Source organism: Temnothorax curvispinosus, unplaced genomic scaffold (genome assembly GCF_003070985.1).
Source record: "Temnothorax curvispinosus isolate PA1 unplaced genomic scaffold, ASM307098v1 QBEX01011081.1, whole genome shotgun sequence".
NCBI lineage: Eukaryota > Metazoa > Arthropoda > Insecta > Hymenoptera > Formicidae > Temnothorax > Temnothorax curvispinosus.
This window is the reverse complement of record NW_020220861.1, coordinates 81,623-107,381: the sequence shown is the minus strand read 5'-3', so window position 1 is coordinate 107,381 and position 25,759 is coordinate 81,623. Positions and strand designations below refer to the sequence as shown.

Below are 25,759 nucleotides of genomic sequence, written 5' to 3'. Positions count from 1 at the left end.
TATATATATATATATATATATATATATATATATATATATATATATATTTATATATATCCTACCCATGGATATCCTACCCATAAATGGTCATCCCAATCCTATAGGATATATGGCAAAAATGCAATGCATGATTTCTAAAAGTTTTTTTTGTTGAAAATTCAAAGAATAAATATTTCATATTTCTAATTTTTTTATAGTAGTAGACAATATAAAGTTTTTATTGGTATAATTCATTTATCTTAAACACAGTAAACAGTACTTGATAAATTGAGTTTTCCTTATAGATGCGACGTAAGACTAATAATATCTATGATATAATAAATAATAATATGAGTGATACACGATGCAAATAATTTTTCTTGATCATGTCTTTTACAATCATTTGAAGAAAAGATCTAAACATTTCTTATGAATGTGATTATTGTTGGAAATGATTATTAAAAAACAGTAAAACAACGACACTTTGTTAAAAGATTTGAATAATAAGTTTCGGGTCTTACTATATGTGTGAATAATAAAATAAAACTACCCTCGTTTCAATACAGATGCAAATGTATATCAGAAAAAAAATCGAATAAAACTACGATATATATGATGTATTTAGTAAGAGTATATCACAGCTTGGAAAGGTGCTCGCAAATCTTTTCATCGATCGCATATTTCCGAGTTCTTATGCGTTTTGAAAAATTTTTTACTTTTTTTATCGTGCATTCGCAGTTTCCTCAAAAGATTATACACGCAACGAGGAGTGAAAAAGAAATCTGTCGCGTTTCGCAACGTTGAAAATGAGATATCAATGGAATATCGGCAATTTCCAAGTCATCTATTATTGGATACCTCTCAGAAAGTTGTAACATCAACTCGACCCTCGACATGAAACACTAGATAATTATATCTCTTTGTTTTCTTCTAATTACTGCTGACTGAATTCCTGTCAAAATGTCTCATTGAAGCACGTTAGAATTAGACAAAAAGTATATATCTGAGTATACGTAACGTAATGTAACGTAATATCTTATGCAGGGATTCTCAAACTTCTTATTGACTAGTTTCGCAACACGTTCAATATTAAGACACAAAGGAGAGATATAGGCGATACGTAAAATAATTTAATGCCAGAAGCAGTTCGACACATAAACCTTTATACAAAATTACTCGTCTCTTTTATTCCTCAACGTTTCCCGATCTCTCTATTTGACCTTCTCTCCTTTAATTAATTACATGTAACGTTTTGTTACGTCTCGTCTGATGAGATTATTTTCTTTACGGCTCATAAAGTGCCACTTTCACATCTGTCGAGCCCTTAAATCTTTCTTCTAGCATTCGTCTAGTGCGAGACGCACGCGTGTGCCGAATCATCTACGTTACTCACATTCCTCCTTCGTGATGGCCATTTTCTCTATGAACATCTGGCCGCGCTATCGACTATCCTGTTTACACAAAAATCTGTAATTTTCGTCCGGATTCGAACAATCGACTCGACGCGGAAGCGATCGCTCCAGAAAAATGCGATGGAAGACAAATCGGAGAACAACCGGCCGAACAACGCACGTCCCGGTTCCGACGACTTCGTAACCGAGGGGACTGCTCCGTTGGTTGGAAACCCCGACGAGGGTCTTCAGAAACCTGGCACTGGACCAACGAGAGGCTGGCTGGACGTTATATTTAGTAGCGTCCGAGGAACAGCGGCGGGCCCGATGAAACGGGTAGGGATATGCCGCCAAAATGCGAAATCGTGTTTGTGCCGAACTAATTATTGTATATCGAGCCACGCGACGCTTCACGAAACGTCTGTTTATTTACGCGTGAGTGGATGTTGTTACGTACCTTCATTTTATCTTAGGATTTTCAGATTTTAAATTAAAACCTTTAAATTAAAACTCTCTCAAAGAGTTTCTTTCATTCTTAAACAAAGTTTCTTGACACCTAACACAAGATGTAAACTTCTATTTTGCAATTTGTGTTTGTGACCTGTTACTCTCTAAATCTCATAGAGTGGTTTCGCCACTAATATATTAGACATTAGAGCACGGAAAAAAAGGTTTTGCTGCAACAGCAAATCTATTTGTTAAATATAGGACAACTAATATATATTTTTTGCTGCGTGAGCTAATTAATTTTGCAATAATAGCAAACTATTATTGCTATTATTGCAAAATTACATAGCTCTCGCAGCAAAAAATGTTGTCCGTATAGTAGCAAATCCTTTTTTTCTGTGAGTGATTGCAATAGTCACTCCAAAAGAGAGGATTGTCATTCTAATTGAGTAAATGCGGGCACTTATATAAAATAGAGGTAAATTTTTCATTCAAATTTTTAAAGCAGTTACTCTACCAGAGTGATACGATCTCATTCTAAAGCTATTAGTGAATCATGATTTACTAAAGATCGACTGATAAATGCTCTGACAGAGTGAAATTTTCTACTCAAAATTGTAGAGTGACATAATTTATTCCTATGGACACTGATCTACTGCACTCAAAAAGAATGCCCTTTCATTCAAATAGAGTGCGATTTCACTCCAACTTATAAAGCGCAATTTTACTCTTTCTTAGAGTGATGGCAAATTACTCGAAATGCACAAGCTCAATTTTCACTTGTCGTTACACTTGCATTTCATTCGTTATGAGTGATATTTCACTCTTCAACTTTTAGAGAGTACATGTGATTAAAACTTTCTCAACTTTTTCCAAAATATCTCAATCTAAATGAATCGTCTTTTTTTCGCATATATCGGCTCTGACTCAATTAATATATTTTCTCAGAGAAAGTATATTAAAATCTGTTGTCACTGTCGCATTAATTACTATTATTTAGTAATTACCATGCATCACGCATCCCAGTTGGTTATTATTTTAATAAATTTCCGCCCTTCTTAATAAGCGAAAATCCGTCTCAAGCGTAAATTGTCAGTTCTCGTCTGTCGTTCACGGTAAACACACTTTAACTCGGCATATGAGCATTGTTGCGACATTACTTGCCAAGTGTATCGTTGCCTTAATAAAATTCAATCAACTGCATCTCGCTGACGCTGTAAACGTAAACACGATTCTTAATTTTGGCAACGCAGTTTTACGCTATCTGATCGTGCTTTTGCAGTAAAAAAAATAATGACTCTAAATCTCATAGTGATTTCGCCACTATAATATGTTAGAGTATAAATTGCAATAGTCACTCCAAAAAAGAGGGTTATCACTCTAATTTGAGTAAATGTACGTGACTCATAAGATAAAAGTGAATTTTTCACTCAAATTTTTGGAGCCGCTATACTCTATCGCAGAGTAATACGACCTCATTCTAAAGCTATGATGAATCACGATTCACTAAAAATTGACTGATAAATGACTCTAACAGAGTGAAATATTCTACTCAAAATTGTAGAGTGACATAATTCACTCCTATGGACACTGATTTACTGCACTCAAAAAGAGTGCCCTTTCACTCAAATGGTGCGATTTCACTCCAACGTATAGAGTAAAATTTTACTTTTTTTTATGGTGGCGAATTACTCGAAGTGCATAGGCTTAAATTTCACTTTTTGTTGCACTTGCATTTCACTCGTTTTGAGTGATAATTTCGACTTTTAGAGAGTACATTCAGCGGAAAAAACAGTTCGGTGAGCGACCAATGATTCTTTATTACAATTGATTTCTATACCAATAGATCCAGCGAAGAACTAAGGTCAAGAATCAATCATAAGAATCACTAAGCGCTTACTACACTAAGCTATTTTTTCCGTTGAATGTAGTCAATGTAAAGCCAATCTTATCACACAATAGTTTACAGTTTCCGAATTTTTAGAAAACATTATTGGATATATAATAAGAATAAATTTTTTGCATAAACACACATATCTGTTATTAAAATTGTTTGTAAATCCAAAATTAAATTATGTCTTACCTAATCTATTTATATCTAACGTAATCTACCTTAATCTAAATTTTTTAAATCACTGTGTATTAAGGAGGGTGATTAGTCAAATCAATTTGATAAGAATTAGTTAAAATTTATGGAGAATATTCGTCTATGGGAATCTGTCGTCCATGCCAAAGTTGAAGACAATCGTCTGCATGGTTGTCGAATAATTAATTATTAAAGTTATACTCTTGTCTCTCTTATACACGGGCGACACAGCATAAATGTTACCTAACCTGTAATGTAACTCTCGAAAGCATATTAAAAATGATGAGAATTTAGTGAAAATATAGGTACAAATAACTCTTTACATATTTAAGAAGAACTTTTTGGAAGACTGAAATGATTCGTCTTTATAGTTATCAAGAAATTGTAAAAATAAAACAGGACCACATTTATTATTTCCACATTTCAATGTGGATAATAACGTATTTGGGTTTTAATTGTACAAACAACTCTTTTTAAACTTTAAGAAACAGCAATTAAATGCATTCTACATATTTATTTGCTAAAATTCGTTTATTTCACGCGACGAAAATCTAACCTATATGCTTTTTCCCTGCCGCGCGCCGCCTCCCCGCACGGAGAGCTAACCAACCTCCTTAATATATATGTTGAATTAATAATATTAATAATGTTTAATTAATTTTGTCTTTTTGACATTTGTGTTCTGTTTTTTATCAATAATTAATTCGAGCAGCTATAGATACATGACATTTGAACTTTATTTACAGCGTTTAAAGTGCTGCAGTGACATTTAAATTTTATTTAGAGCATTTAAAAATCATCCTTATTGCGTTTCCAAGTCACTGAAATTTAATTAATTAATTAATTAATTAATTAATTAGTCCCTTAATTAATTAGTTCGCTATTTTAATATTCGATGCAATGTTTGTAACAATAAGTTGTTTCGCGCGAGGATTAAGGGATCAACTTAATTTATTAGAATATCGAAATTTTATCCATTGTGCATGAAAAAGCTTCTTAAGAATCATTAAAGATTGATATAACTTCGACAATATTACTTGGACTACTTAGGAGATATTACACGACCTTGAAATTCTAAAATATTGGGAAAAATAAACTGTAACGTATGATGGCAAACATCTCCAACTGAATCAATTGATAGTTGGTACATTGCTACGCTACAAAAAAAACAATACATTTCTTCTGTTTTCTTACCTTTTGGATTCAGTCTTTCAGGGTTAAACCATGCGTCTGTAAACAATACAATTAGAGAATATTAGTATTGAATTTCATCATTCAAACGTATAAAGTGCAAATGGTTACGGATTAAGAAAACCATACACAATACAGTGAATCTGTCAACAACTGATGTGAGACATTTGGCTGCAAAATCTATTAAGTAACAGAATTAGAATTTTTACGGTATGTGAAGTCTTCTTCTTGTTTAAATAAATTTTAAACATTTACGATTATTTTACTTTTGTCTTTTTCGGCTATTTATTTACTAATCAATATTTACAGAAGATATTATTATCAATAATCTAATATCTTTATTTTTCCTTTAAATAAATAAATAATCATGCTCGTACGTATTAAACAATTAATTGAAAAACGTCAATAAACAGCAACGATAGTTGTTAGTTAATTAGTTCAATGTATAATTTAATATATATAATAAATTACGTTTCGACTACACCGGGTCTTCTTCAGCCATATTTAATTAATATTATGACTGAAGAAAACTCGGTGTATATAGTCGAAACGTATCAATTTATTATTGTACAATATATTAAATTATACATTAAATTAATTAACTAACAACTATCGTTGCTCGTTTATTAGTCTTTTGCAATTAATTATTTTTCCTTTACTCTATTTGATGTCAAAAGGCGAAATTTCCAAAAATTTTACACTCAAATGCCTCAATTAATATAATCTCAAAGTGCTAACAGAGAAAAAGACAGATAATTAATTAAAGTTTTAAAGCGATTTCGATAAATTGCGACAGAATCATTTGCATGCATCTGAAGTTGTACAAGCGTTATAGATCAATTCTGTTAGCGTCCTTGGGATAACTGCAAGCGCTGAAAGGAAATGATAGAAACAAATTCAACACGGTATCAATGGATGCAACAAAGATTGCTTGTCTTTTCACAGCCACGTCCAAGATCGTGCAAATTATTATTTGTAAAAATTTGTTAATATCTTCGCGAGAGAAGAATTGTTCATTGTAAAAGAATAGTGCGAAAAATAAAAGATTAAACAAAACCGAGAAACGTAAAAGATTGTAATTTATATCACACACGATGTATTCTTGAGCTCATTTTTCAGGTTACGCTTCTATTAATAATCACGTAATAAATCGATACGGATGGAAGATGCTACTGCAGTGAAATAGTTGCATCGCTTCAAAGACTATCGAAGCACCGCAGTAGTTTCAAAACGAACAAATTTTATTACAGTACAGTCGAAACGTTCACATTATTTTCTTAACTATCGGGGAATAAACTATAAATCACTTCAATTATAACTCTCTTATTTGCGTTTTTCGGCAATGACCTTCTTATATTGCAAATAAATTATATTATTATCTATTTGTTAAATATAACGCTTCTCAATTATTTCGTCTAAAACAAATTCTGACGAATCTATCGTTAAATTATGTTTCTTAATAATCTATTGCCATTATCTGCTGTTATCATAATGGAAATAACTGGCTGCATTATTCTAGGAGTCTACAGACCCAGATAGCACAGTTGATCTTTATGAATTCATAAAGATCAGATTCAGATCTTTTTGGACTAATATTGGACCCGAGTTATTCATCCGACTCATAATTCTCCAAGTCAAACCATTCCTCGTTTTACTCCATAAGGGAACAAACGAAAGACAAACAAAGTAAGTACACGAGACAGGAAGGGGTCAAAGGAGTCAATACCCTTTCATTTAGATATTGTGTCGCACTCTATGTGTTAAGTGCATATAAATGTCTTTTATCATTTGCGCGTGCATCTTCCCCAAGTGTTAGAATAATATTGTGCAGTTCAAAAGCACGCAATTCGAACATGAGTCCTTTAAACAAAAAAGTATTTAAAGCTATATATTCCTAATATATTAGGCCTGTTCGTTTTAGCTGAACTTCTTACACGGTTCATCTTTCCTCTTTTTCTTTTCACGTTGGAAAGAAAAAAAGAAAAGATGAACCGTACAAGAAGTTTAGTTAAAACAAAGAGGCCTATTATCACAGTCTGCAAGGCAATAAGATATAATATCGAACGAAAAATATAGATCACTTGTCACTCAAGTGAGTAATTTTACTGAGCACTATGAGCCGTAATTGATAATGTCAGAAAGGCGCTCTATTGTTACTCTGAGTATCAATGCAGTAAGTGCAGATAAAGATTCGTTTGCCAGATGAAAATGCATAGGGTGTAGTGCTCGATAATGACGGAAATGTCATGATTTCCTTCAATGTTACATATATCCCGGCTTTATATATATACATATATCGCGTGGGAAATAATATCTCGAACTACACGCCAGCGCAAATTACATACACGCGCGCGTATCGCACGGAAAGTCAGGCCGAAGCAATCGATCGTGTGTGCACTGCGCAATATGACTCCTGTTGCCTTGAAACGGCGATACGTTACACGGTTCGCTTTGGAATCGAGGAAATCGCTTTTTCACGTTCGATGAAGAAGACAGCGCTGGAGTTTTACGATGCAAACACGGAAATAAGTTAAATGATAGGCGTTCGTTAAAAGTTGCCTTTGCAGTATATATTTTCAATATATTATGCATATATCACATATGTGCAGCGTGCACATATCACTAGCCTCGTACAGCGCGTCGTTATCGGACGCTTTGGTAAAGAACTTGTCTCTATTTGCAAAAATATTTTGTACTTTTTTCAATTTTTTTTAAAATTGTTAATTATTAACGCGCACTGTTATTCGCAATTAAAAATGCTACTTTAGTAAAATAATATAAAAAAGTTATTCGGCGATATATATATTTGCACATACAAGATGTTTCCTAAGTATAATAAGTACAAAAAATTGAAGGGGATATTCCGTGGTTTATTTTAGGGAGAAAAGTTCTTATAAACATATGCTCTAAACTGTTTCATTAAAATACAAGATGTCAAAGATGCACGCCTCTGGTGGATCTAAAAATGTTTCATCGGTACTGGAAAATGGATATTCTATATAATAAAGAAGGTGAGATTTCTCGTAAAAAATTAATTTACTTTTTTTGAAAGAAAATATATTAAATCCTTGACGCGAGCATTTTCCTTCCTAAGGTGTAGAGATAGATATAAGAATAGAATAACTAAATGAGTAAAATTATCGTTATCTTCTCGTCCTCCTATGTTAATTTGATAAAAGTAACGACAATGCAGTTATGCAATTTTCTCTTAGCAACCAATTGCCACCATGACACTTCAGACATCGACTGGATGACTTTAGGATAAAGTTCGAAAGTCAATTGTATGTACGTTGGTCACGGTTAGATCTCGTGGCGTTACGTAATGCAAGGTCGCGATGATAATTACTTCAAGTTGTAAAAAATCGTATCGCACCGCGCTGGCGTGTTGCAAAAGCAGAATTTCACCTGTTCGTCGGACAAGCGAATGCATTATAAAAACACAGTGAATTGTATTAATTTTATTAGTACATCGTGATAAAATATTATCAAGGAGTATTAATAATTAATATAATATAATCACAATGTAAAGCACTTGGTGTTTTGTATCTATCTTTTGTGCGGAGTAAAATTTCAAAAACCTTTTATATAAAACTTCTAACATTCGTTTGCAGTATTAACAATGTACGAAAGTATAATATCAATGTACAAAATGCGGCACTTTACATTTAAAAGCAGGTCTAATAAATTTATTTGTTGAGATATAATGCAATATTTATTTCATCAAAAGAATTAATTAAATTGGCACTAATTTAGTGTCAATAAAAGAAACAAAATAAGTTAATTGCTCCCTCCTCGTCATTCAGAATCGAATGTACACCCATTTTTGCCCAAAACGATGATCGTTTTTATAAGTATCGAGACTTTCGAGAAGACTTCGAGAGATGCGAGTATCGATTTAACATGCCTTTTTTTAGAAAGGATTGACATTTTCTACAGGCATTCCATCTACAATAAGAACCATAAGAACGAAATGAGCTTCGTGGACTCAACCCAAATGGGCAAATGAGTTCAATATAAACGCGAATAGTAGTGATGTTGGAACAAATGTTATTTGCAGGTAGTCGGCCGATCGATAACCCAGTTTCGATCGGAGATTCTCCGATATCTCGGGCAGGTAGCATCTGCGCAGGGCGAAGCCCAGGTCACCGACATGAAAGCGATCATCAACGAGGAATAATTAAAATCTGCCTGCAATCCAATTTCACCTTTCGACAAAGAGACACCATGATAGATCTCGCCAGCAGCGGGGGGACGTGTTTTCCCTAATATCGTTCGGGAGTAGAATAAAACATGTATATAATTTTTACAAATTAGAGCTCCGAGTATTGAACGTGCTCGCGAGGGGGATGATGGAGGTGACCGAGAAGGGAAAAAAAAGAAAATTATCCTTGAAATGGAGGTGCGGAATGTCGAGTTAAGTGTCGAGAAAAACCTACGAGGGTTCAGAATATTCCAGAAGCAGGGACTGCCGTTGGTCGTCGACGCAGGGCTGTTGGCGCCGGCGCTGGGCCGCTTGCAGACCTGGTTGCCCTCATCGACATTCTTAGCAAGCGCGGGGCACGTTGCTGTGTCCAAGTCCGCCATCCTTACGCACACCTATGGCCGAGGTCCTCGCGCGACGCGCACCTCTCTCACTGTTCGCCGAGCTGAGTGTTCACCGCCGCCGGTTCGGAGTATTCTCTCTTTGGCGTGTCAGCGCGCCTGGCGAACGTTCGCGGAAGCGATGGCGTATCTCGTCGCGCGCGCGCGCGCGTGTGCTGAATGACGCACTTCGACAACGACGACGGCGACGACGGCAAAAGTAACAACGGTGCCGAGGATGACGATGACGACGACGACAACGACGACGACGAGGGCGTAACCCCGTTTATTGTTTCTGGAGATGAGAACGAATCCGCGGCGAAGAGGAGCGTGTTCGACTTTTGAGAATTCACACAACTAACCGGTATTTCGGAGTTGAGAACTGGGGAGAATCCCTAATCCGTAACTCGTCGCACAGCGAGATGAGGACTGAGGCCTGTTATCGACCCACCGGAGGTCTTTCGAGCCCTCTCCCCGCCAAACCCTCTGCCCCCCACTCTGCAGGCTCATCGCCATATTGCTCGGAACCTCGCACCTCGCAGTCCTCGCACTTCGCACTTTAGCGGCCGATGAGAAGCTACGTGACGAACTGATCGCGATCGAAAAACCACAACGATACTCAAAAGAGATTTCGTAAATATCTCACAATTTAATAATAATTTCAAGAAATAAATCCAGTAAAAACTGAACAAAATAAAAAGGAACGCTTGTATCTTAAAAGGTTATCTTCTTTCGCTTTTGCATCTAAACAAATATAGCAAAAAATATCTTGCTTTAATATTTTTGCACAAAATAATGAGACAAATCGATCAATGTAAAAATTGTAAGTAAATAATACAAAATATTTTTCTTAGAAAGAATATACAATTTATAGATAATGTTCAAGCGCAAATGTGTTATTAATTTTCTTGTTTTTAAAATAATTTTTTGCAAAAAACAATGTTTTAAATAAAAACATGTTATTCCATGTGGATTTATTTTTTCCAAAATAAAAGATTACTTTTTCCATAAATGTATCATCAACCATTTAACAATACATCGTGTATCTGATATTATAAAATACTGTAAAACTTCCAAAATGCTAATTATTTTTTAGTGTTTCTAGTAGGAAATATCTTGGATCGTTCAATAACATTTCTTCTTCTATACAAATCTTTATAACTAATGCCGATTAAACGACGTGATCAAATTAGAGTCAAAATATCAAAATGTCAAGAGAAATTTTGTTCACTTATCTGTATATAAATTATTTATAAAATAATCTATAAAAATTATTTTATCTACGGACACGCTTTGATGAAAACATTCTGATATTTTCTAATAAGAAAATTATAAGTTTAAAATTAAAAATGTAAAACATATATAATCTTGATAAATATTTAGTTTTAGGGAACCACCTCCAATTTCCATAATTTTGAAATATGTTGTCAAGGTCATCACCTTGAGTAATGTTGTGAAGATTTTAGTTGGGGAGCGTTGCTACTGAAATATATGTATATATACCTACTGGAACGCGCACTGCCTACGCTAAGCGGAAAACGAGGGAAAAGATAGACTATTCAACGCTTCAAGGGGGCCACCTGTCTTTTGCTTCCTCATAGAGGAAGTTTTGTTTTCATAAACCTCGTATATGGACCTTTGATCGCATATAAAGCTAGGTCTAATCAACTAAATTTTAAAGAATTATATATTAAATAGGGGTAGAAAAGACCGAAGAAAAAATTGGTTTTTTAGTTTTCGATGCCAATGTGTTCAGAATGTTCTAAAACGTTGGTGAATCGCAATTTAAAAAAGTGTGTGTGTGTGTGTGTGTGTGTGTGTGTGTGTGTGCGCGCGTGTATGAAATAGGAACAGAAAAAACTGAAAAATATAATAGAACTAGCTTTTTTGCCTGCGCTTCGCGCGGGCTCAAAAGCTTTTCCTTTTGAGATATATAATATACTGGAAAAAAAGGAACGTGCGACGTGCGAGTATACAATAGCCTAATGACCGCGTTACAATAGAGTTTCTAATTTACACGTTTCTAATTTATTGCGCTGAAGATGACCACAAAAATGGTCGAAACGTTCGCGAATTTTTTTATGTATTGACGATAAGAAATATATATAACTTGCGCCCTATTTACCGCGCCGGCTCTTACTGCCTCTTTCCCTTTAATCGATATAATATACTGGTTACCCGGGGCTTCGCCCAGGCGTCTTTCTTTTAAACGACTTTATTTGTGTTATTATATTTGTGTTCTGGCTATTCTTATTCACCAATGTAAATTCATAAACATATATTTTTAATAGCTTTTCACGTCGCCCATAAGGTACTATTATTAACGCGTTTTTTTTTAGTGGTTAATACCAACCTTCCTTTAATGATACTCTATATAAAATTACATGTATAGCCTATACACTTTTTAAGCAAAAATCGGTAACCCCTTTACCGATCCTCGCCAAATTCAAAACACAACCTTTTTTTTAATGATACTCTATACAAAATGACAAATATAACATGTATAACTTATACACTTTTTAGGCAAAAATCGGCAACTCTTTCACCGATTTTCGCCAAAATCAATACCAACCTACCTTTAATACTCTATCCACAAAAATAAATTAACTTGATATCTTAAAATTTACGGAAATTAGAGCAATCACGTAGATTTTTTTAGACAAAAATCAATACCCCTTTTATTAGCAGTTTTTTAAATTCTATTATATTTCTCAGTTTTCTACCTCTATTTCATATATAATACTTTAAGATTTGGTTGATTAGGAAAATCTGAATAGGAAAAGTCATTAAAAGTACGACTCTTTTAAAGAATTTAAAATTTTAAATATCCCGAATTTTTTTTCAAATTGGGTTGTAGCACAATGGCACATAGCCTACTCAGGAAGATATAAGCTATCCACCAGTGTAAAAATTTTTGAAATCGATTCAATAGTTTCTAAGATTACCTTGAACAATAGCACAAACAAACTTTCTCTCTTTATATAATAGTAGAGATATATATTTATTTATCCCACGCATCGCGCGGATGCGAAGAAATGCACGCGAGCGAGCTACGGACGCAATATTGTTAGAGAGTTTACAAAAACCGGTTCCATTTCTTCCACGAACTACTCATTCAATGGATCGATTTTCTGGAAAACGGAAAAATTGACCATCGTCATTAGAAAATACTTAATTATTATCATAGAAATACTTTAATTGGAAACCGGTATTTATAAAAATCGGTAATAAAAAATTTTGCGCCTAATGTTTTGCCAGGGGTGTAGAGAATAACTGTGCCAAAGTTGGTCCAGATCGGTCAAAGGGTTTAAGGGGATGCTGGAGTCGCAGGCGAACTCGATCAGCGTCGATAAAGAAGTGCTCACCGATTCTTACACATACCTACAGAGCGCCTGCTCTAGAGCTACCCATTATACTGATCCGTAATGTTTTTGGCTGAATTCGGGGAGACGCATATGAAATTTTCAAACACACTTATACTAAAGCTCGCAGCTCATTTCTGCAAGCGCAGGATTCTTCTTTATTGTATTTCCGAGACAACTGCAAGGTTTTTGTATACGTACACAGTCTAAAACTTTTATGTGCAGCAAATGTTGTCATGAGTCGACCGCAGAATCGAAAATAAAACTGTAATTTTCTAATGTTTTTTCGTTTTTCATACGCAAATGGTGTCTGCTGTCTTCGTTATCGTCCATACTTTAATTCTGGATAAAAAATTTTTAATTCGGTGAAATCAATCAAAAGATTAGTGTGTCTGAAAATATCGTAGTAAAACAGACCTGTCTCCAGCATCCCCTTAAGAGTGTATAAAAAACAGACATACAGACATTCTATTTTTCACATTCAGTTTTTCCAGGGGTGTAGAGTCCATTAATAAATGAGTAGTTTGCGGTCAAAATTTTGGCAACAGTTTCCAGAAAATCGATATATTAATAAATAATTAAATTATGATGGAAAAACTTTATGAACCGGTATCCATAAAAATCGGTAATAAAAAATTGATTTTGCGCTTATATTTTGCGCAGGGGTAGAGAGAATAACTGTGCCAAAGTTAGTCCAGATCGATCAAAAGGTTTAAGAGTGTATAAAGAACAGACATACAGACATTCTATTTTATATATAGAGATTAGAAAAATTGCTAATAATAAAGTGGTTACCAATTTATATTTAAAAAAATCTAAATAATTACTCTAATTTCCGCAAATTTTGAGATATCGAGCTTAATTTTTTTTATGAATAGAGTATCATTAAAGGTAAGTTGGTGTTGAATTTGGCAAGGACCAGTGAAGGGGTTACCGGTTTTTACTTAAAAAGTGTATAAGTTATGGTACATGTAATCTTATATAGAGTATTATTAAAGGAAAGTTGTTTTGAATTTGGCGAGAATCGGTGAAAGGGTTACCAATTTCTGCCTAAAAAATGTATATGGTACCGAGACGAATCGGATCACAGGGCAAATTGGATCAATATAAGTTTTAAGACAGTTTTCGTTAGTGTTTTGTTTCCTCTTAAATTCATATATAGAGTGATAAATTCAATGTTATATCGATGTATTAGCTTATATTGACGTAAACATTAAAATGCAAACTTAAGTGAATTGTTTTTTATACATTTCGTATTTTAATATAACTTTCTAATAAAGCATTTTGGAACTTATGTTTATATAACATTTTTTTCTTATTTCTACTCATATTAGAACATACTACAAAGTTTGTTCGGAAAAACCTGGGATATACTTCTCTCTTATAAAGGGTATTTTACTTCCTCTTTCTATCTAACGATCAAAAAACATGTTGTTCAGTGTTTGTCGAACCCTGCGGTCATTATGGAGCGAAATGTACCATCATTCTAAAACCACATCCGTATTCGGGACGTCTTCCAGAAGGTTTTGAAATTTATTTAATCATTTTTCTCATAACGATGGTAAACAACCTTGAATGACGTTAAAAGACCAACATATCATAGGTCAATGAATTCGTTTCGGAATAAGCTATAAGTTTTAGCTAAACGGTTTAGCTACTTCCATTTTAAAAAAACAAAGGTCACCTTGAAATCTCGGAGAAACTTTCACTTATTGTTAGACGAGACTTGTCCATAATAAGATCTCCCCTCGAAACAGAGTAAGTTTCTTTTGAAATACTTTTTCGAACAACGAATGGTTCGGTAGATAATTGTATGGAAAGATTAAAATGGGATAATTTGTATAAAGATATTTAAGGTTGCTCGAGCATCAGCGAAAATTAAGATTTTTTATTGGCATTAAACTATGTTATTCTATAAAACATAATACGTGATCAGGAATTAATTCACGATTTTTTACCACGTAATTACGAAAATATAAGAATTCAAAGTTGGTCATCAATTTTACATTAGTTTTATATGTGAACGACGTGCACAATCGTAATTCACGAGATTTTACGAGTATTTTAAAAAGAAATTGAAGTTTGAAAAACAGAAGATCTTATCAATTAAACTATTACGAATGATTTAAAAAAAAAACATTAGTTTACCATTGCAATAAAAAGATATTCAATATTAAAGCAAACAAAATGTAGCTAACAGAGAAGCTCTGGCTAGGCTGCGTCATCGGAAGCGTCACTCGGGTGTGCTCCCTTCTCCTTCTAACTTGCTGAGATAGAAGAAGAGGGGAGTGTGCTCGTGTGCGCTCGGGTGACGTTTCCGAACGCAGTCAGGCAGCTGGCAACAGCGCGGACCGCACCTAACCTCACTGTCGGCGCCAATGTCAACATAATTAGAATTAATGACCCAAAACTTCCAGAAAGTCATTTTTTATCATTATTATGATAGTTGAGAAACTTACGACTATATTGCACCCAATTTTTTAGATTTTTGTTACAGTCGTTTTGACAAATGTGAAGTTGGTACCCCTCTGTGTAAGACATTTCGTTTTTAATTAATTACCTGTATCTGGGATTAATTACATGATGTTATTATACATTTCTGGAGACTAGAAGTTTCACGGAACAAGGTGATACCAAATATACATTTTTTAATACATTAATAAAAAAAATTTCTCGAGTGCTCTATTTTGACTCACGACAACGCTCGAGCTACCTTTAAGAGATTGTTGTTTAAAAAGTATTAATTTGAAATTTACACATGTTTCTTGACACATTTTCTATCACACAATAATTGCTCCAATTTAGAAATATGTGTTCTAGAAATCATGTTTTTATATCGTGATTCCGTAGTCGTCAATTCAAAAAATATTTGGATGCAATCTAAATAGAATTTCATGTTCATAGTGATGAACATCAAGCCTCGATTATATGTTTGCCAGAGGCAATGCGCGAGCGCACCTCATACACTCGGAAATGCGCATGATGATTGTCGTAATAACAAAATGTCGATTGATGATGTTTTACGTTATTAGTTTAGGTACGAAGCACTTTTACTCTATATAAAGAAATTGACTATAAAGACATAAATAATTTTTATAAAGCAACTAGACCCCAAACTTCAATTAACTTAATCGATTAAATAATTAATTAAATTATTTATTTATTATGTAAACCGTAAACGGGATTATAAAGGATAAAGCAACCAAATGAGAATTTTAAATCGCCAGTGTATATTTAAAAAATCAGCGTAAGTGTCGTTTACTCGACCCAACTGGCCAAATTTATTTAAAAAACGCTACGTTTCGACCGTGATTTCGGTCCTTTTCAAGCGTATAGATACAAATCCGTACAAAATTACCTTTTTTAAAAAAAAGGTAAAAAAAGGCGCCAAGTACACGCATAATAGTGTATATGTTGTTACCTCGAAAAAAAAAGAAAGTGGTAGTATTATACAATAAATAAATAAATTTATCCTTTACTTAATGATAAGCCGCATTATCCGCCGTCCGCGTCGTCACGCACACCCATATCACTCACTCGCACATCCACGCTGATAATCATTTAATATTACTCCCATCGCATTATTTTCTGAATTATTTTTATTTATTGTTGTCCTTATTTATTTAAAATTTCGAGGTCTAACAGCGCCAAGTTTTTTTACAAGAAAAATTTATGTATTTTAATAAAATATTTTTATTTTGTACTGTTACCTCTGTAATTCTTTGTGACCACTAAAAAATACACATGTAAACTTTGTATTTAAATATCTTGTATTTCCTTGTTAAATTTGAATAAAATTTTTTAATCTTATAAAATTGTTATCATACATTCTTTTCTAATTGACACAATGTAAAAATTTTTCAAAGTAGTGCAACAATTATTTTTTGAGGCAATATATATGTTCTCTCTGTAATTGGCGCTGTAATTTAAAGAGATATCATTTCTTTTTTGTAATTGTAATAGATCACTTGAAGCGTGACTCTTCTTTTTGATAAGGTAACATAATTTTGTGATGTGTATCACTTGGGTTATAATTTTTCGGAAATAAAGATACTACTGCTTAGATTTTTTCAAGATTTTTCGAGATATAAAGATTACGTCTACCACTTGTTACTTAGGTTTTTTCAATGTATAATACTACCACTTTCTTTTTTTTTCGAGGTAACAACATATACACTATTATGCGTGTACTTGGCGCCTTTTTTTACCTTTTTTTTAAAAAAGGTAATTTTGTACGGATATCACGCCTTTTTGTAGTATTACGCATTTTATAAACAGTATGTACAGGGTAAAGCTATTTGGAGGTATAATACTACCACTTTATTTTTTTCGAGGTAACAACATAACAGGGTAACAACATAATACATATACACTACTATGCGTGTACTTAGCGCCTCCTTTTACCTTTTTTTTAAAATGTGTATACACATAATAAAAATGCGGAATTATTTTTGTCAGACATAATTTAAATTCATCCAATTTTTATTATGTCAAGACATAATTTTAATTCATCCAATTTTTATTATGTCTAGACATAATTTTAATTCGTCCAATTTTTATTATGTCTAAACATAATTTTAATTCAGCGAATTTTTATTATGTCATGACATAATTTTAATTCTGCCGCTAGGGAATTTTTAAGTCGATTCTTATGAATCAAGCTTGAATTCGATGGCTAGGTGTCCCATGTTGCCGATGACGAGGTCCACATAGTGCGCTTCATAGTTTTCGGTATCCAGGTGTATTAATACCTTGAATTCGATATCCACGTGTTCCAGGTTGCCGATGACGGGTTCCAGATAGTGCGCTCTATAGTTTTCGGTGTCCAGGTGTAATAATACGTTGAATTCGATGTCAAGGTGTCCCACGTTGCCGATGACGAGGTCCACATAGTGTGCTCCGTAGTTTTCGGTGTCTACGTGTATTAATACCTCGAATTCGATATCTACGTGTCCTACATTCAGATTTAAAGTTATTAATACACCTAGACACCAAAAACTACGAAGCGCACTATGTGGACCTCGTCATCGGCAACCTGAGACACGTAGACATCGAATTCGAGGTATTATTAAATCTAGACACCGAAAACTACGGAGCGCGCTATCTGGACCTCGTCATCAGCAACCTGGGACACCTAGACATCAATTTCAAGATATTAATACACGTAGACACCGACAACTACGGAGCGCACTATGTGGACCTCGTCATCGGCAACCTGGGATATCTAGACATCAAATTCAAGGTATTAATACACGTAGACACCGAAAACTACGGAGCTCACTATCTAGACATTGTCATCGGCAACCTGGGACACCTAGACATTGCATTCAACGTATTATTACACCTGGACACCGAAAACTATGAAGCGCACTATGTGGACCTCGTTATCGCCAACCTGGGACACCTAAACATCGAATTCAACGTACGATTACACCTGGACACCGAAAACTATGAAGCGCACTATCTGGATCTTGTCATCGGCAACCTGGGACACGTGGATATCGAATTCAAGGTATTAATATACGTAGACACCGAAAACTACGGAGCGCACTATGTGGACCTCGTCATCGGCAACCTGGGACACGTAGACATCGAATTCAACGTATTATTACACCTGGACACCGAAAACTATGAAGCGCACTATCTGGATCTTGTCATCGGCAACCTGGGACATGTGGACATCGAATTCAAGGTATTAATACACGTAGACACCGAAAACTACGGAGCGCACTGTGTGGACCTCGTCATCGGCAACCTGGGACACGTAGACACGTAGACACGTAGAATTCAACGTATTATTACACTTGGACACCGAAAACTATGAAGCGCACTATCTGGACCTCGTCATCGGCAACCTGGGATACCTAGACATCGAATTCAAGCTTGATTCATAAGAATCGACTTAAAAATTCCCCAGCGGCACTTTCTGCCAAGCGTAGAGAACCTTCTATTCCGGCAGCGGTGGTAATACGATGTAAGGATACGAAATCTCTCTAGATAAACATGAAGCATATGACTCAATATATATTATATGAGTATATACCTAATTTACCTAAATAGAAATCTTCCTCCTGACCGATAAGTCTATCGACTTAATTTCGAAATACGCGCGCGATATCGAAACTGGCGATACCTGCGCCGCCAGCGTCGAAAAAGTGAAAGTAACGTTTCTGATTATGACGTCATCATAAGAGACGTCGGCGTTAAAAGTAGAAGAAGTATCTTAATAAAAAATTTTCACATTTGGACTTCGCGTCGCCATATCTCCGCTCGTAGAGCACGGAGCGGAATATTATAAGAGAAACCCCCCCCCTAATTGGATCCCAAGCTATCGATCAAGCCTACTTAGAACTTGATCCGTTCACTCGTTATCGAGATCTCAACATCTCGGGTACTCGCAACCCGTCGCGTCGCGTAAAAGAGTCACGGTCGGTCTCGCTCCGCGTGTACTTGGCGCGAGACACTACCGTGTCTCTTGATTATTTATTAGTTTAGCATAATGCCCAAACTACGCCACATCTAAAAACAGATAAAGATCTAGCGCACACAAAAAAAGTAGTGATCGTTTAAATGAGTTTAGAGAAACATAAAATGCCAATAAGCTTATCTTGTTCAGGGGTTTGAATTTAGGAAATATATGATGCAATACTTCATAAAAAATTAAATTGCTTCTCAGAGGCCTTGCCGAATATGCAATTATACACGATACAATAACTCTGAGCAATTAATACAACCATTGATCAGTTTGAAGAGAAACATCAGGTCTAAAAAACTTCGCCTTTTTCTTAATACCCCACTAACAGTTAAGTTTATTTATGCAACACGTGCATGGAAAGTGCCCCATTACGCACGCTACGCGTGCGTGATAGACCACTTTCCAGGCACTTGCAACATAAAATAGGGAGTGTAAGTCGTGTGTAAAGATGAAAATTCCCGGGTGCGGAGTTTACTCACGAGCCGAAGGCAAGTGCGGTAACCGCACCTGGGAATTTTCATCTTACCTCACTTGTTACACAAATAATTATTAACATGAAATCATACGTGTGGTCGAAGTAATAAAGAGAAATATAGGATTTCCTGTAAGAAAACTAACTCTTCGGAGAAAACGGTGTTGGATTCTTTCAATTACTGCACAATGTTTAATTTGGGAGATCAAACAATTTCAGCATATTCCAGCTATGGCCTGACCAGCGAGTAGAATAATAGTTTTAAAGTGTGAATATTTTTGAAATATTTACAAGATCGCGTTATAAATCCGGGTGCATATTATAAATGCACGGCTTGTGATAATTTGAATATGCATTTTTAAAGGATAAATAATTTCATAAAGGGGCTAGCGAACAAAGCTCGTTCTTAGTGCTTATAAATATAAGCGACGAATATACATATATATTCCAATTTAAAATTGCGAGCCGATAAATGTCTGACTGAAATACAGCTATCGTTGGAACATTAAAAACCCTTCCCTCCCCGAAATTAAATCGACGCGATCTAATTATCTAAAAACTGTAAAGAAATTAATGCGAAAAATATTACATCAGCCAGGATTCGAACCTGGAACTTCCCTCATTCCATGTAGGGCGTCGTACCAATCATACACAACAATTACCCACACAGCAAAATATATCATCTAGAAGATATCTAAATGACGGAATATCTGATTGCGCAAGATATCATGAGAATATCACAAAGACATCTCCAAATTATAAAAAGCCATGATAATTTTATCTCAGATATGATATCTAATTCTGCATATATATCGGATATCTATGCCTCATTTAAAAGCAGATATGTTATATACAACCCAAATAGCAAAAAGAAAAGAATTCTTTTTAAATTCTCGATTTATGAAATTAATTATTTTTCCGTATTTATTCTTTGTTCTAAAATAATTCTTAAAAGTTCAAAAGAAATTCATTTTTATGACCCACCAATTCTGGGTCTTTCTTCAAATATAAAAAAAGTTTTTTTCATAAGAATTCGCAATAAATTCAAAATTATGCTTTGATACTATTCCAATATTTTGCATTTTGCCATCTCTGCACTGTATGGTACACCTCGTAGGTATCACGAAAAATATTAGAGCCAAGTATCAGGTTCGCCTTTTATCCTAGTGCGTAAGGATTTTTGCTTACGAGAAGATACTGGCGTATGTAGCCGCGTCGTGGCAGCGCATGTTACTAGCGCTCGCCCGAGCGAAAATTTTCTGAATCCCCTTGCAGCATGATGCTTTCGCGCCGCGGTCGTTACCTCCGGCGCAGCCTCAGCAAAAGTTTTCTAAGTTCTCTCGCGGCGAGTTGCTTTCGCACCGCGGTCGTTACCTCCGGCGCCGCAGCGCCGCCCGAGTAAAAATTTTCTAAGTACCCTCGCGGCGTCTGACTTTCGCCGAGATGAATCGGTACGGCGTCCAAGTTCTCTCGGATTGTTTTATTGGCTACGTATAAACTTGAGTTGATCTTTATAAAATATAAGAGCTAACTATAAATTGACCATATATATTCGAATGCAAATGTTGCAGAGATGTCTTTTTCAAAGATATAATGTGATATCGAGTAATGATGTTTTGCAGATATTCTGTGAATATCTGAAAATAAGATATCTCAGATTTGATTTAAAAACGTAGGCATGAAGATATCTGCAATTTTGCTGTGTGGGTATGGGTAACATTTAAAGTATATTTTCAACGTGGCCGCCGTTTTGTTGAATACAGCTGTGCATTCATCACGATGTATTCATGTTTCTTTGGCATCAGGATTATTCCTGATAGTTGCTGCAGCTTCCATTATAAGATTTCTTAATTCTTCTTGCGTGTCAATAGGTCTACAATAAACTAAAGACTTCAGGGTTGTGTGGGGTGATGTGCAACATGGGGTGATGTGCAACGTTTCCGATTCCTGCATGTCGACATTTGACAGAACCGCATACTGCCATCTATTTGTGTCAATAGTACCTTGTTTTAGATAAATAACTCGCGAGATGGCACGCACCCTGGTTTGCTGTACGAAAAGCGAGTTAAATTTCTCGAGCTTAATGTATTGTAATTTTCGCTTTTCACATTCATAGTGATTTCGTGAATTGGTTTTAGTCATCTTGTAGGTAAATATTTCTATATTGTTAGTTTTTTAAGTACTTTTGATAAATTCAAAGCGATTTTGTGATTTCCTTACATTGTGTTGGTGTCACGCCAGTCCGCGCAAAATAGCGTGTTTGGGGTGATGTGCAACACTTTTTTTGGGGTGATGTGCAACACTCATTTTTCGCTAATTTATCGCTATTTTACGATTGAACATGTGTATATGAAGTGTTTTAATGCATTTTTCAATGTGTTTAGTCATTATGCCACGAAAGTATAAAAATAAGGGTATCGCTGTTCCGGTCAATTACGAGCTAATTTGAGCAGCAATAAAATTGCTGAAAGGCGATCATCCGGTTGCGTTTTTCCTTTCATTATATTAATTTTTAAGCGATAAATAAATAAAAAATGATTTTTTTTTGTGAAATTTCCATTTGTCAGAGGTCGATTACAATACAGTGAAATTTTTTGTTCACCAGATTTCGATTAATTTGTATTTAAGAAGCCTAAATTTAACATTTAAGTCGATTGATGTTGATATTCATGCATTTTTTACCTTAATTTTACCTGTGTTGCACATCACCCCAAGAAAATTTGAAAATGCTAAAACAGACGTTTTTTTGAAAACTCGAAAAATTTTTAGGAAAAATTTAAAATTTTGAAAATCTAATCACGCAGAATTGTAGTATTTTCCTTCCTCTACATTATACAGCCATGATATATTCAAGAATTTGATTTTTGGATATGTTTTCCGAGCAACGAGTGAACGTGTTGCACATCACCCAACGCAACCCTATTTATTGTAGACCTATTGGCACGCAAGAAGAATTTAACAAAACGATGGTTACTTCAAAAACTCTTTAAATGTTTTACTGTTAAACGTAATCTTTACTCTTTAATATCTTACTAATAAATAAATTTGGGACATGTGTTTATAAAACTTTTTTGTTCATTTTGACCTAGAAAATATTTCCCTAAAATAGTGCCGTGCAATTCTGAAACACCCTGTGTAATGTCGCTGGAATTAATTAAACTTGTTAGATATATCACGTTTGTTAAGCGTCATTATAAGATTTATTACGTCATGTAAGAATTATTTATCGATACATCTAGTAATAAAAGAAACTGAGAATATAGGCCGAAATCCACATCTTAAAATGATATAATATTACGAGAAGAATCCGTTATAGATGACAAGTTTGATGTCTAAGCAAATTATCTGAAAGCAAATAAATAAATAAATTTTTCCTCTGAGAAAGAGAAATGAACAAGTCTACAAAGGTACAAACGCATAAATGGAGCTTTTGGACAATCAATTGCAATAAAAAAAAATAAATTTAAAGGCACAGTTAAAAAGAATCTGAGCGCTATAGAATATAAGTAATTGATTCTTACTCAATTGTAATTCCATTATTGCATAATTCTACTGCTTAAGTCTTCGCGTCTTAAGTTATATCTCTAAGCTGTGTAGCTCTATTAAATATATATTATAGATACTTACGTTAGATTTTTAATGCTAAACGAATAACGTGACATACGCACGTACCGCATATACACCGCGTGCTATCTTTCAATGACTTTAATGCGAAGCCAGAGTATATTGACACTTTTACAGCCGTAAAAAATTAAATATTTTCGTAAATGAATAATTAACAAGCAAGCCAATATAGTAAATTAGTCTTAATCAACTTTATATGTATAAACAAAATTTTATAGAATAATTGATCTTATATATTTTTTATTTCAGTCTCTAATAAATTATTAAATAATAATAAGCCTTTATAGTTTCTGTTCTGCACACATATACAAGCGTGTGCGTATATATAGGTATATACGAAATATCAAATGACGTGGTGGTGTCGCAATGTCAAGTACATAAAAAAGGTGACCGACCACGTGACTACGTCACTGCATATAAACGTCGAAACGCAGACGCTACTAAGCTTATCCGGAATTTTTACGTCAAACAAGATTTCTAGTAAAATATCTCAGGAACTAAATCAGCTTCCAAAAATTTAAGGGCATTTTTCTAATATAATGTCGATGCAAGCTATTGATTGCGACTAGTTTGAAAAAAATTAGTGCAATCAATCGCAAAATATCGAGATCTATTTACGTAACATTTTTCAAAAGTAACATTTTTTTCCGCTTCAGGTTCAGTTTCAATCACACGTACGCACACAATTACAGTGATTTTGTCCCTCAAGAAGCTTTCACAATGCCTTTACATACAATATTATTAAAATTATGCAAGATAAAGTGAATATTAATACGCAATACTTTACATACACAACAATTTTTTATACACACGATATAAACAGACGAGAAGGGGGAAGGGGAGGGAGGAGGAAGGGAGGGAGAGGAAGGGAGGGAGTGGAAGGGAGAGTGAGAAGAGAAAGAGAGAGGAAGAAAGGGGATAGAGGAGGGAAGGGAGAGAGGGGAAGAGGGAAGGGGAGAAGGAGAGAGGGAGAGAGAGAAAGAACGATAAATTTTAATCGTTTTAATTATTTATTCTTCGATTATTTTATTCTGGATGTTATCGATGTTTCATTGAAAAAAAAAATACTGAACCATAATACATTTTTGCTCGATGCCAAGACCTTAGAATTTTTAGCAACTCCACAGCGTTGCTCGATGCATCATAAAGTCAATTTAAACCAATCTGAACGAATAATGATTTTTAGTTGTTTCAGGAAGATCGCTGAAACAATTTATCTCTTAGCGATTAAAAATAAAACGCTTATATTAAGTATACACAATTAATAAATAACAAAATCTAGAACAATTAAGTTATCTAATCCTTTCTTGCAAGGTTTCCTAATAAATTCATCATAAAAATATTCAAATTGTACCTATTAAAAATTATTCAATAAATTTTTTAAAATGTTGGATAATTTAAAAAATGTTAAATATTTTGAAATTAGACATCTTGAATATGTAGGAAATTTTTATTTAAAAGTGTTTATATATGTTTAAAATTCTTAAAAATAAAGTTGTTATGAAATAATTACAAAAAAAATTTTTTTTTAAACGTATAAACTTTCAAACTTTTCAACATATTCAAGACTTTTAAACATCCAAAATTTTCAAGAATTTTAAAAATTTGTTTGTTTTGAATAATATTCGAAGAATGATTCGAGATTGTCGTCATACCTATATGCAATCTATCAAATTCAATTCTGTTCAAACGTATTATTAAATCAAATTAGGAGTATGTTGATTTAGTGCATTCTTTAAACATATATAAAACAATTTTATGTTTTATCATGTAAAAGTTAATAAACAGTTTCTGATGATCCATCAATATATGATTACATACACAATAGAATATTTTGTGTATTTTTGCTTAAAAAAGATCATGTTGAAATTTTTGTGTAAAATAATCAACACATACATGTGTAGATTTAACATATGCCTGCTATATGTTAATTGAACTTAACAAATTTAAAATGTAAAATTATTTTAAAAATATGTTAAAGTAACACAATTTGAAGGTATTTATTAAATGTGTTAAAATTTACAAAAAAAGAGTGTTGATTTTACTCTATAACAGAAGTGGGAATAAAAATTTACAAAAAAAGGAGTGTTGATTTTATCTTACAATCTTAACTTCAACTTAAAAATTATGTTAATTGTACATAATTAACCT

At 34.0% G+C, this 25,759-nt stretch overlaps 1 protein-coding gene across 6 annotated transcripts in view; it reads right to left on the bottom strand.

The window, feature by feature from the left end:
- The window catches only part of LOC112461107 (reticulon-1-A), a 69,809-nt gene that overhangs the window by 13,334 nt on the left and 30,716 nt on the right, over positions 1–25,759 (bottom strand). Inside the window, exons 1-2 of one of the 6 annotated variants that reach the window (XM_025026193.1) lie at positions 10,038–10,206; positions 5,098–5,133 (exon numbers count right to left, since the gene is read on the bottom strand). The exons of 1 other annotated variant lie outside the window; for it this stretch is intronic. In XM_025026193.1, coding sequence (XP_024881961.1) covers positions 5,098–5,133; positions 10,038–10,191 — 190 coding nt within the window. In that variant the 5' untranslated portion in view covers positions 10,192–10,206. Of the gene's footprint in view, positions 1–1,372; positions 1,545–5,097; positions 5,134–9,530; positions 10,207–25,759 lie in introns of those variants that run through there. 4 more of the 6 variants (XM_025026194.1, XM_025026191.1, XM_025026195.1 and 1 more) reach the window with 4 other exon arrangements.